Below are 12,436 nucleotides of genomic sequence, written 5' to 3'. Positions count from 1 at the left end.
ATGGTGTCAGTTGCCAGGGATTAAATACAACTATTTTAAACTACAGTAGTCTCACCAATGCCCTTGCTGAACGAGAGTTGGGCTGGGACACTTGGGGAAATCTCCAGGCGACTAGGGGGCAAATCATTTTATCACAGTGCCAACATATTTCCATTGAGGCAGCAGAAGTTTGCCTGGATTGTGGGATCCTCAAATTGTGTACATTGATCCAACCGATTGATATTTCTGAGGTGTGCCTGGGATATGATGATCAACAGTGACAAACACACCGTATGGGATCGACCAAGCAGCTGAGGGATCCAGGCATCTTTTCTGCCTCCCTGTAAGGCCCGATGGGCGACCCTCTTCAGCCCAGTTCCCGTCTGCTCCTGGGACATGGACATTCACCCAGAGCGCTCCAGCCCCGCCCCGTCGCCCCCCCCCCCCGCCCCCTAGTCGTCCGCCTGGCCTCAGCGGGCTGGGCTCGCCACGTGGAGCGCGGGCCCGATTCTCAGAAGGCGCCTACGCCATTGCCGCGGCGCAACTCCGGGCCGGCCCCTTGCGTCGCGTCAACAGCGGAGGCCGCGCGGCCTGGGTTTACTCCAACGCTGTGGACGTAACGTCATCCTTGCGGGACGTGGACGGAAGAAAAGGGAGCGTAAGCCGGCTCCAGAATCCGTCCGCGTGTAGTACGGGCCGGGCGCCGGGGCTGGGCGGCTGCGTTCAGGAAGGTACGGGCGGGCGGCGAGGATGGCGGGGACAGTGGCGGGAATGGGGTGGCGCCGGTGCCTCCGCGGGGGCTGAGGCGTCGCCCGGGCTTGGGCGAGGGAAGGTGTGTGCGCAGGGTCGCGGGCGACCGAGGGGGCTGCCGGGGCGCGCGGCCGCAGCAGGGTGGCGGGTCGGGCCCGCGAGTGAGTGTGGGAGCGCGGAGGGATGGTGGCGGGCTGGGCCGCCCAGAGCGCGTTGCACCGCCACATGCCCGGGCGCGGAGGCCCAGGCGCAGCGGGGACTGCGGGCACCCGAACTCCGTGGCAGCCCTCGGATACACCCAAATGCAGGAACTGATCCATGTGGAGGCTTGACGACCCATCGGACCCCTTCTCCGCCCAGGAGTCCGGAGCCAGCTTCCAGTGCACCTGCATGGGTGGTGGGGTTTCACCCTGTTTGTGACTGTCCACACGGCGACTCTCAGGGGCGTGTGTGTGCAGTCCCTCGCAGCCCGCCCGGGCTTTCGTTATCCCCTCTTGAAAACCATTCCCCCCCACCCCGCAGCCGGAGAGCTCGCTCACCACCGCCTTTCGCAGCGTGGCATACGGTCTGTGAAGAGTTCCTTCTGGCACATCAGGGCGGGCCCAGATCCATCCCCTCCCCCATCACCTTTCTCTGCTCTAGAGGCGGTGAGCTTTATCTAGAGGCGGTGAACCATATACCAAGCCTGTGTTTCTGGGCGACGTTTGTTGAGACTAAAGTTCAGTTCTCTCTTCAAGTAAGAAAGATAAGGGCTTTCTATTTAGAAACTGTAAAAAGGTACTTGAGAAATGTCTTGAATCAAAACATGGAAACTTTTCATTTGATGACATGGAGTCTAGACAGACACACATAACCTTTGCTCCCTGGAATTAGCCGTGTACTTTTTGAGGGCATAATAAATTCTGGCAGGATGAATTATCCTTTGCAGTGAGGTAGGGGTCAGTCAGAGGCCATGAGAGAGGCAGGGAGGCCTGATTTCTAGATCAGTCTTCAACCTGATAACTTACCTTAAACATTCAGAGCTTTCAGTTATTCATAGATAAGAGAGAGGTAAACAGTCCATAAATATAATTTATGATTACATCTGTCTATCAGAGGATATGGAATTCTTTGTGCCTGTGACAGGTCCTGAAAGAAAGAAAGAAATGCATTGTGAGATATCATTAGTGTCTGAAAGACAGACAGAGGAGAGCAGATGTTTATTGAGCATCTCTTGTACCCAGGCATTCCATGCATTCTTTCACAATAATTCTATGAAGTCCTTACTGTTATTGTCCCTAGTTTACAGATGAGGAAACTGAGACTTAGAAAGATTGGAAGACCCACAGCTAGCAAGGCACACAGCTAGCAAGTGCGAAGCTTGAACCTAAATCTCTCCAACTCCAAAATCCTTGTGTCCCATGTTTACCATGCTGTCAGTGGGAAGTTTATAATCTAGTTGGGAAAATCAGCAGTAGCACATGAACCAGTCAGAAATTAATGCTAGAGTTGCTGGGGAAAGTTTGTGAAGGAGATAGAATTAGAATTTTAGTGTCACTATTTGATTATTTTACCCTTTTGGCTCTTCTAGGGTTATTTTGGAGAATTCATATGTAAATAATTGTTTAGCAATAATTACTGAAGGAATTTGTAAAAGCAGCAAATATAGATCATGGGCTCATATCATGCTTCAGTGTTATGCAAATAATTTTCTCTTGGGACCTTCCATACTGTCACAAACACTGAAGTCAACAGAGAGCACTTAACACTTTCTATTGCCTATTAGAGGCCATATCTTTTACAACAGATGTATCCTGCCAGTCTCTTCTCTCTTCTTTCTGTACCTTTGTGCAGTATAAATTGAAGAGCATTAACCATTCCTTGTTTCTCTTCACTTTGAGGCAAAATGCTAGTCTTTTGAGGCATGTTTAAGCACGTTGAGGCATGTTTAAGAGGGTTGAATATATCTACCAATACATAGAGAAGTTAAAAGGAGACCCGCAAGCAAAGAACACACAGTGTTTTTCTTATCTTGTGAAAACAACCATGTCCCTGTAGTGTAACAGCTGCAATAATGAATGGCATATTCTCTGTGTTTTTATATATATATATATGTGTGTGTATATATTTGTATATATATGTATATATGAAGATAGATAGATGAAGAAGCCCCCTACCTATTTGTGAAATAAACTAATCTTTGTCTAAAACTTGACCTACCGTGGGAAAATGCCCACAGCCACTATGTTCTCAGCTCTGAGATTTCTAGGTATGTACTCATCCTCCAAGAGATGTGCCCACGGTCATTTCAGATGTCAGCCATTTGCAGGCATTGCCACTCCTTCCCAGGGATTCAAGAGTGTGCTTTGGATTCCTGTGGACGGCAAGAAGAAAGACAAAACAGCAGCCTCCGACCTTTCCTCCCTTTTCTTGTGTCAGCAAGGATCAAGCTGACGTTTCAAATATGTGGTTTTCAGAGTTCTGTCGGGAGGTGCGAGCAGGAAGGTGGAGATGGCTGCTTACGGAATGTTGAATCTGTTTTTTGATCTGTTGGAGACTCCTTAATGGTATAGGAATTGTGGTGAAGATTTAATATCAATACGTAAACATTATACCTTAAAGATTTTTTCGTCACTCAAAATATTCATAATCCTTAGTTTCAATTTGTTTACATAAAAACTAAAATGGTTGGGACTTCCCGGGGGCACAGTGGTTAAGAATCTGCCTGCCAGTGCAGGGGACACTGGTTCGAGCCCTGGTCCAGGAAGATCCCACATGCCGTGGAGCAACTAAGCCCATGCGCCACAGCTACTGAGCCCGCACGCTGCAACTACTGAAGCCCACGCTCCGCAACAAGAGAAGCCACCACAATGAGAAGCCCGTGCACTGCAACAAAGAGTAGCCCCCGCTCCCCGCAACTAGAGAAAGCCCGCGCGCAGCAACGAAGACCCAACGCAGCCCAAAAATAATTAATTAATTAATTTTAAAGAAAAAACCAAGATGGTTGTAAGAAAGGAAGAATAGAGTCAGAGCCTGGGAAGGAGCCATTTGTTTTTTCTCTCTTTTCTATGTGTAGAAGAGGTGGGAGTTCCTCTAATACAGGGGAGTTTGGAGCAGGAGAGTCAAGTTTTTACTCTCAGTGTGGGGAGGTGGACGAAAATAAAGTGAATTGTCTAGTATTTTGATTCTTCATTTTTTAAAATGCATTCTGCAGATACCTTGGTCAGTGACCACCTCGCAGCATGTTGAGTCGAGTCTGCCGCTCTGGGTCCCCGTCCTTCACCCACCGTCTCCTGCCCTGGGTCCAATCCACAACACTCTCCAGATCTTGTAGGTACCGTAGGAAACATAAATATTTGGGAGGTTTGGTCCAAGTGTGTTTCAACAAGGTTTTAAAAAGTAAAAAAAATGTAATTTGGCAGAATTGGACAAAGGCGGTAAGCAAGGAGGCAGCCTACTGGTGAAACGTCGTGTTTGTATTTATCAATAAAGTGAAATTTTTGGAGGGGATAGATAGGTTTATGGCATAGATTATGGTGATGGTTTCACGAGTGTATACTTACCTGCAAACTCATCAACTTGTGTACATTAATTTTGTACAGCTTTTGGTATGTCAAATAAATAACTCAAAATTTAAAAAAAATTTTAAAGATAAAGTGTTACCTTTATTTAATCCCCCAGGATTTTTTGCACGCTATTTTTCTTCATTCCTTCTTTGTAATTCAGTGTTTAATTTTGAGATAATTATAGATTCACTTGCAGTTGCAAGAATTAATACAGAGAGATCCCTTATACCCTTTCCCCAGTTATCGCAGTATCTCAACCAGGGTATTGACCAGGGTGGATAGAGTCAAGATAAGATTTCCATCACTATAGGATCCTTCAAGTTTCTCTTTTCTAGTTGTCCTCTCCTTTCTGTCCCTAACCCCTGGCAGCCTCTAATCTGTGCTCCATTTTTATAATTTTTAAATGTTATATAAATGAAATCATACAGTATGTGACCTTTGGGGGTGACTTGTTTTACTCAGCGTAAATCTCTGGAGATTCATCTAAGTTCTTGTGTCTGTCAGTTTGTTCATTTTTATTACTGAATAGGATTTAATGGTATGGGGGTACCACGGTTAGTGTAACCATTCACCATTGAAGAACAACTGGTTGTTTAACATTTTTTGTCTGTTATGAATAAGGCTGCTGTGAACATTCGTGTATAGGACTTTGTGTGCACATAGTTTTGGTTATCTGGGATAAATGTCCAAAAGTTCAGTTTCTGGGTTGTATGTTAGCTGCATGTGGTAGTTAGTTTTATAAGAAATGGCAAACTGTTTTTGCAGAGCGGCTGTACCATTTTACATTCACACCAGCAATGTATGAGTGATCCACTTTCTCTTCATCCTCACCAGCATTTGATGTTGCCACTCTTTGATTTTATCCATTTTGATAGATATATAATGATATCTCACTGTGGTTTTAAATTCCTTTTCTCTATTGACCAGTAAGGTTGGACATCTTTTCATGTGCTTATTTGCTGACTGTATATCCTCGTCAGTGAAATGTCATTTGCTCATTTTTAATTGGATTGTTTGGTTTTCTACTTTTGAACTTTGAGAGTTTTTTAATGTCTTCTACAGAGTAGTCCTTGGTCGGATTTGTGATTAGAAAGTATTTTCTCCCAATTTGTAGCTTGACATTTCAGTCTCTTAACAGGGTCTTTCACAGAGGAAAGTTTTTTTTACTTTGATGAGGTCCAGTTTATCAGTTTTTCATTTTATGGATTGTACATGTGAGGTCAAGTCTAAGAACTCTTTGTATAGCCTTAGATCCTGAAGATTTCCTGTTTCTTTTTCTAAAAATTTTGAACTTTTGCATTGAAGTCCATGACCCATTTTGGTTTTGTTTTGTTTTTTTAGCATTTTTAGTGGAGTATAATTGCTTTACATTGTTTTGTTAGTTGCTGCTGTATAACAGTGAATCAGCTATACATAATACATATATCCCCATATCCCCTCCCTCTTGAGCCTCCCTCCCACCCTCCCTATCCCACCCCTCTAGGTGGTCACAAAGCCCCGAGCTGATCTCGCTGTGCTGTGTGGCTGCTTCCCGCTAGCTATCTGTTTTACATTTGGTAGTGTATATATGTCAATACCACTCTTTCACTTCATCCCAGCTTACCCTTCCCCTCCCCATGTCCCTAAGTCCATTCTCTACTCTGTGTCTTTATTCCTGTCCTGCCCCTAGGTTCTTCAGAACCTTTTTTTTTTTTAGATTCCATATATATGCCTTAGCATATGGTATTTGTTTTTCTCTTTCTGACTTACTTTACTCTGTATGACAGACTCTAGGTCCATCCACCTCACTACAAGTAACTCAGTTTTGTTTCTTTTTATGGCTCAGTAATATTCCATTGTATACATGTGCCACATCTTCTGTATCCACTCATCTGTCGATGGACACTTAGGTTGTTTCCATGTCCTGGCTATTGTAAATAGTGCTGCAGTGAACATTGTGGTACATGACCCTTTTTGAATTATGGTTTTCTCTGAGTATATGCCCAGTAGTGGGATTGCTGGGTCATATGGTAGTTCTATTTTTAGTTTTTTAAGGAACCTCCATACTGTTCTCCATAGTGGCTGTAGCAATTTACATTCCCACCAACAGTGCAAGAGGGTTCCCTTTTCTCCACACCCTCTCCAGCATTTATTGTTTGTAGATTTTTTGATGATGGCCATTCTGACCGGTGTGAAGTGATACCTCATTGTAGTTTTGATTTGCATTTCTCTAATGATTAGTGATTTTGGCATCCTTTCATGTGTTTGTTGGTACTCTGTATATCTTCTTTGGAGAAATGTCCATTTAGGTCTTCTGCCCATTTTTGGATTGGGTTGTTTGTTTTTCTGATATTGAGCTGCATGAGCTGCTTGTATATTTTGGAGATTAATCCTCTGTCAGTTGCTTCGTTTGCAAATATTTTCTCCCATTCTGACGGCTGTCTTTTCGTCTTGTTTATGGTTTCCTTTGCTGTGCAAAAGGTTTTAAGTTTCATTAGGTCCCATTTGTTTATTTTTGTTTTTATTTCCATTTCTCTAGGAGGTGGATCAAAAAGGATCTTGCTGTGATTTATGTCATAGAGTGTTCTGCCTATGTTTTCCTCTAAGAGTTTTATAGTGTCTGGCCTTACATTTAGGTCTTTAATCCATTTTGAGTTTATTTTTGTGTATGGTGTTAGGGAGTGTTCTAATTTTATTCTTTTACATGTAGCTGTCCAGTTTTCCCAGCACCATTTATTGAAGAGGCTGTCTTTTCTCCATTGTATATTCTCGCCTCCTTTGTCAAAGATAAGGTGACCATATGTGCATGGATTTATCTCTCGGCTTTCTTTCCTGTTCCATTGATCTGTATGTCTGTTTTTGGGCCAGTATCATACTGTCTCAATTACTGTAGCTTTGTAGTATAGTCTGAAGTCAGGGAGCCTGATTCCTCCAGCTCCGTTTTTCTTTCTCAAGGCTGCTTTGGCTGTTCGTGGTCTTTCGTGTTAACATACAAATTGTATAATTTTTTGTTCTAGTTCTGTGAAAAATGCCATTGGTAATTTGACAGGGACTGTATTGAATCTGTAGATTGCTTTGGCTAGTATAGTCATTTTCGCAATGTTGATTCTTCCAGTCTAAGAGCATAGTATATCTCTCCATCTGTTTGTATCATCTTTAATTTCTTTCATCAGTGTCTTACAGTTTTTTGCATACAGGTCTTTTGTCTCCTTAGGTAGGTTTATTCCTAGGTATTTTATTCTTTTTGTTGCAATGGTAAATGGGAGTGTTTCCTTAATTTCTCTTTCAGATTTTTCATCATTAGTGTATAGGAATGCAGGAGATTTCTGTGCATTAATTTTGTATCCTGCTACTTTACCAAATTCATAGATTAGCTCTAGTAGTTTTCTGCTGGCATCATTAGGATTCTCTATGTGTAGTATCATGTCATCTGCACACAGTGACAGTTTCACTTCTTCTTTTCCGATTTGGACTCATTGTATTTCTTTTTCCATCTCTGATTGCTGTGGCTAAAACTTCCAAAACTATGTTGAATAATAGTGGTGAGAGTGGGCAACCTTGTCTTATTCCTGAACTTAGTGGAAATCGTTTCAGTTTTTCACCATTAAGGACAATGTTGGTGTGGGTTTGTCATATATGGCCTTTATTATGTTGAGGAAAATTCCCTCTATGCCTACTTTCTGCAGGGTTTTTATCACAAATGGGTGTTGAATTTTGTTGAAAGCTTTCTCTGCATCGATTGAGATGATCATATGGCTTTTCTCCTTCAATTTGCTAATATGGTGTATCACATTGATTGATTTGCGTATGTTGAAGAATCCTTGTATTCCTGGGATAAACCCCACTTGATCATGGTGTATGAACCTTTCCATGTGCTGTTGGATTCTGTTTGCTAGTATTTTGTTGAGGATTTTTGCATCTATGTTCATCAGTGATACTGGCCTATAGTTTTCTTTCTTTGTGACATCTCTGTCTGGTTTTGGTATCAGGGTGATGGTGGCCTCATAGAATGAGTTTGGGAGTGTTCCTCCCTCTGCTATGTTTTGGAAGTTTGAGAATGACAGGTGTTAGATCTTCTTTAAATGTGTGATAGAATTCGCCTGTGAAGACATCTGGTCCTGGGCTTTTGTTTGTTGGAAGACTTTTAATCACCAATTTCAGTGCTTGTGATTGGTCTGTTCTTATTTTCTATTTCTTCCTGGTTCAGTCTCGGAAGGTTGTGCATTTCTAAGAATTTGTCCGTTTCTTCCAGGTTGTCCATTTTATTGGCATAGAGTTGCTTGTAGTAATCTCTCACAATCCTTTGTATTTCTGCAGTGTCAGTTGTTACTTCTCCTTTTTCATTTCTAATTCTATTGATTTGAATCTTCTCCCTGTTTTTCTCGATGAGTCTGGCTAATGATTTATCAATTTTGTTTATCTTCTCAAAGAACCAGCTTTTAGTTTTATTGATCTTTGCTATCATTTCTTTCATTTCTTTTTCATTTATTTCTGATCTGATCTTTATGATTTCTTTCCTTCTGCTAACTTTGGGGTTTTTTTGTTCTTTCTCTAATTGCTTTAGACGTAAGGTTAGGTGGTTTATTTGAGATGTTTCTTGTTTCTTAAGGTAGGATTGTATTGCTATAAACTCTCTTAGAACTGCTTTTGCTGCATCCCATAGGTTTTCGGTCGTCATGTTTTCATTGTGATTTTTTTCTAGGTATTTTTGGATTTCCTCTTTGACTTCTTCAGTGATCTCTTGGTTGTTAAGTAGTGTATTGTTTAGCCTGCACGTGCTTGTATTTTTTACAGATTTTTTCCTGTAATTTATATCTAGTCTCATAGCGTTGTGGTCGGAAAAGATACTTGATACAATTTCAGTTTTCTTAAATTTACCAAGGCTTGATTTGTGACCCAAAATATGATCTATCCTGGAGAATGTTCCATGAGCACTTGAGAAGAATGTGTATTCTGTTGTTTCTGGATGGAATGTCCTATAAATATCAATTATGTCCATTTTGTTTAATGTATCATTTAAAGCTTGTGTTTCCTTATTTATTTTTATTTTGGATGATCTGTCCATTGGTGAAAGTGGGGTGTTAAAGTCCCCTACTGTGATTGTGTTACTGTCAATTTCCCCTTTTATGGCTGTTAGCATTTGCCTTATGTATTGAGGTGCTCCTATGTTGGGTGCATAACTATTTACAATTGTTATATCTTCCTCTTGGATTGATCCCTTGATCATTAATGTAGTGTCCTTCTTTGTCTCTTCTAATAGTCTTTATTTTAAAGTCTATTTTGTCTGATATGAGAATTGCAACTCCGGCTTTCTTTTGGTTTCCATTTGCATGGAATATCTCTTTCCATCCTCTCACTTTCAGTCTGTATGTGTCCCTCGGTCTGAAGTGGGTCTCTTGTAGACAGCTTATATACGGGTCTTGTTTTTGTATTCATTCAGCCAGTCTATGTCTTTTGGTTGGAGCATTTAAACCATTTACATTTAATGTAATTATTGATATATATGTTCCTATTCCCATTTTCTTAATTGTGTTGGGTTTGTTATTGTAGGTCTTTTCCTTCTCTTGTGTTTCCTGCCTAGAGAAGTTCCTTTAGCGTTTGTTGTAAAGCTGGTTTGGTGGTGCTGAATTCTCTTAGCTTTTGCTTGTCTATAAAGGTTTTAAATTCTCTGTCGAATCTGAATGAGATCCTTGCTGGGTAGAGTAATCTTGGTTGTAGGTTTTTCCCTTTCATCACTTCAAATATGTGCTGCCACTCCCTCTGGCTTGCAGAGTTTCTGCTGAAAGCTCAGCTGTTAATCTTATGGGGATTCCTTTGTATGTTATTTGTTGCTTTTCCCTTGCTGCTTTTTTTTGCGGTACATGGGCCTCCCACTGCCGTGGCCTCTCTCATTGCAGAGCACAGGCTCTGGACGTGCAGGCCCAGCGGCCATGGCTCAGGCCCAGCCACTCCGCAGCATGTGGGATCCTCCTGGACTGGGGCACGAACTCGTGTCCCCTGCACCGGCAGGCGGATTCTCAACCACTGCGCCACCAGGGAAGCCCTCCCTTGCTGCTTTTAATACTTTCTTTGTATTTAATTTTTGATAGTTTGATTAATATGTGTCTTGGCCTGTTTCTCCTTGAATTTATCCTGTATGGGACTCTCTGCACTTCCTGGACTTGATTGATTATTTCCTTTCTCATATTAGGGAAGTTTCCAACTATAATCTCTTCAAATATTTTCTCAGTCCCTTCATTTTTCTCCTCTTCTTCTGGGACCCCTGTAATTCAAATGTTGGTATGTTTAATGTTGTCCCAGAGGTCTCTGAGACTGTCCTCAATTCTTTTCGTTCTTTTTTCTTTATTCTGCTCTGCAGTAGTTATTTCCACTATTTTGTCTTCCAGGTCACTTATCCATTCTCTTCTGCCTCAGTTATTCTGGTATTGATTCCTTTTAGAGAATTTTTAATTTCATTTACTGTGTTGTTCATCATTGTTTATTTGCTCTTTAGTTCTTCTAGGTCCTTGTTAAATGTTTCTTGTATTGTCTCCATTTTATTTCCAAGATTTTGGATCATCTTTACTGTCATTACTCTGAATTCTTTTTCAGGTAGACTGCCTACTTCCTCTTCATTTGTTTGGTCTGGTGGGTTTTTACCTTGCTCCTTCATGTGCTGCATATTTCTCTGTCTTCTCATTTTGCTTATCTTACTGTGTTTGGGGTCTCCTTTTCGCAGGCTGCAAGTTCGTAGTTCCCGTTGTTTTTGGTGTCTGCCCCCAGTGGGTGAGGTTGGTTCAGTGGCTTGTTAAGCTTCCTGGTGGAGGGGACTGGTGCCTGTGTTCTGGTGGATGAGGCTGGATCTTGTCTTTCTGGTGGTCAGGACGGCATCTGGTGGTGTGTTTTGGTGTGTCTGTGAACTTAGTATGATTTTAGGCAGCCTCTCTGCTAATGGGTGGGGTTGTGTTCCTGTCTTGCTAGTTGTTTGGCATGGGGTGTCCAGCACTGTAGCTTGCTGGTCATTGAGTGGAGCTGGGTCTTAGCATTGAGACAGAGATCTCTGGGAGAGCTCTCACCGATTGATATTACGTGGGGCCTGGAGGTCTCTGGTGGTCCAGTGTCTTGAGCTTGGCTCTCCCACCTCAGAGGCTCAGGCCTGACACCCGGCCAGAGCACCAAGACCCTTGATGAAGAATGCTGCTACACACGATGGTTTGACTGGAAGTGCCAGTCCCCCAATTTTTTTAACCCCTCACAGTGATGGCACAGTTCACACCATAGAAAGTGATGTGCTCTAAATGTCAAGGCTCACAGGTTTTCTTATCAGAATTTCCATGAATCAACACAACATTGCAGAGAAGCAAGTATTCTCTGCTGCTACTGTACTCCAGGGCTGGGCAGACAAAAGAAAGAGCATCCTGAGGAAGGCTACCATGATGGGGTCCAAGTTCACAGTAGCCAGCGCCCCCCACTCCAAAACTCAAGGTGTCCAGACAGCTGCTCTGAGCTGGGGTCTGCCTGCTCCCTCCCTCTCTGGGTAGCCAGCACTCCCTCCATGATCCATTTTGAGTTAATATTTGTATAAGTTGTGATGGTTAGGTCGAGGTTCATTTTTTTGCATCTAGAGGTCTAGTTCCAGCACCATTTGTTGAAAGACTGTTTATGATGTTTTGAGTTGCCTATCTCTTGATAACACCTAAATGTTATCAACAGTCTGTCTCAAAACCTTACTGCAAGAGGACATGCTTATCAGCTAATCAAGCTTATCATCATTGGAAAAATCTGTTTCCTATTCATGTAAAGAAGAGTGTAAAGTTTAAAAGTTCAGGGTCTGGAACTAGGCTCCCTGTGTTTGAAAACTATCTCTGCTACTTACTTAGTGACCGACCACAGCTATGGATTTCGGTCACATTTCCATGAGTTGGCATTTTGGACCATGCTCAGCTACACAGTGGTTCTGTGTCCTTGTCAGCTCTCCATTGGCTCAGGGTTGATTGTTGAGGGCCAGGGGAGAATCTGCTGGGATGATAGATCATCTCTGTTCCACATGGCTTCTCATCTTCCAGCAAGCTATCTGTGGCTTCTTCACATGATGCTTCCCAAGAACAGCAAGCATGGCAGTGATAAGGTCTATTGAGGCCTAAGCTCAGAATTTACACAGAGTTAGGCTTCTGCTACATTGTATTGGTCAAAGCAAGTCATAG

General features: G+C 42.5%; 1 protein-coding gene across 9 annotated transcripts in view; it reads left to right on the top strand.

The window, feature by feature from the left end:
- Window positions 1-518: 518 nt before the first annotated feature.
- Window positions 519-12,436, top strand: part of ALDH18A1 (aldehyde dehydrogenase 18 family member A1) — a 46,641-nt gene continuing 34,723 nt past the window's right edge. For 7 of the 9 annotated variants that reach the window (XR_009535941.1, XR_009535937.1, XR_009535940.1 and 4 more), the window contains exons 1-2: window positions 616-710; window positions 3,923-4,038. Coding sequence is in view for 2 of the 9 variants with exons in the window: in XM_060125369.1 (XP_059981352.1) it covers window positions 3,951-4,038 (88 nt within the window). In the remaining 7 variants the exon portion in view is untranslated. Of the gene's footprint in view, window positions 711-3,922; window positions 4,039-12,436 lie in introns of all 9 variants that reach the window. The other 2 variants (XR_009535938.1, XR_009535943.1) reach the window with 2 other exon arrangements.

The sequence above is a fragment of the Lagenorhynchus albirostris genome, chromosome 16 (assembly GCF_949774975.1).
Source record: "Lagenorhynchus albirostris chromosome 16, mLagAlb1.1, whole genome shotgun sequence".
NCBI classification, from domain to species: Eukaryota; Metazoa; Chordata; class Mammalia; order Artiodactyla; family Delphinidae; genus Lagenorhynchus; species Lagenorhynchus albirostris.
The sequence above is the reverse complement of the archived record's forward strand: the minus strand, read 5'-3'. Positions and strand labels throughout refer to the sequence as shown.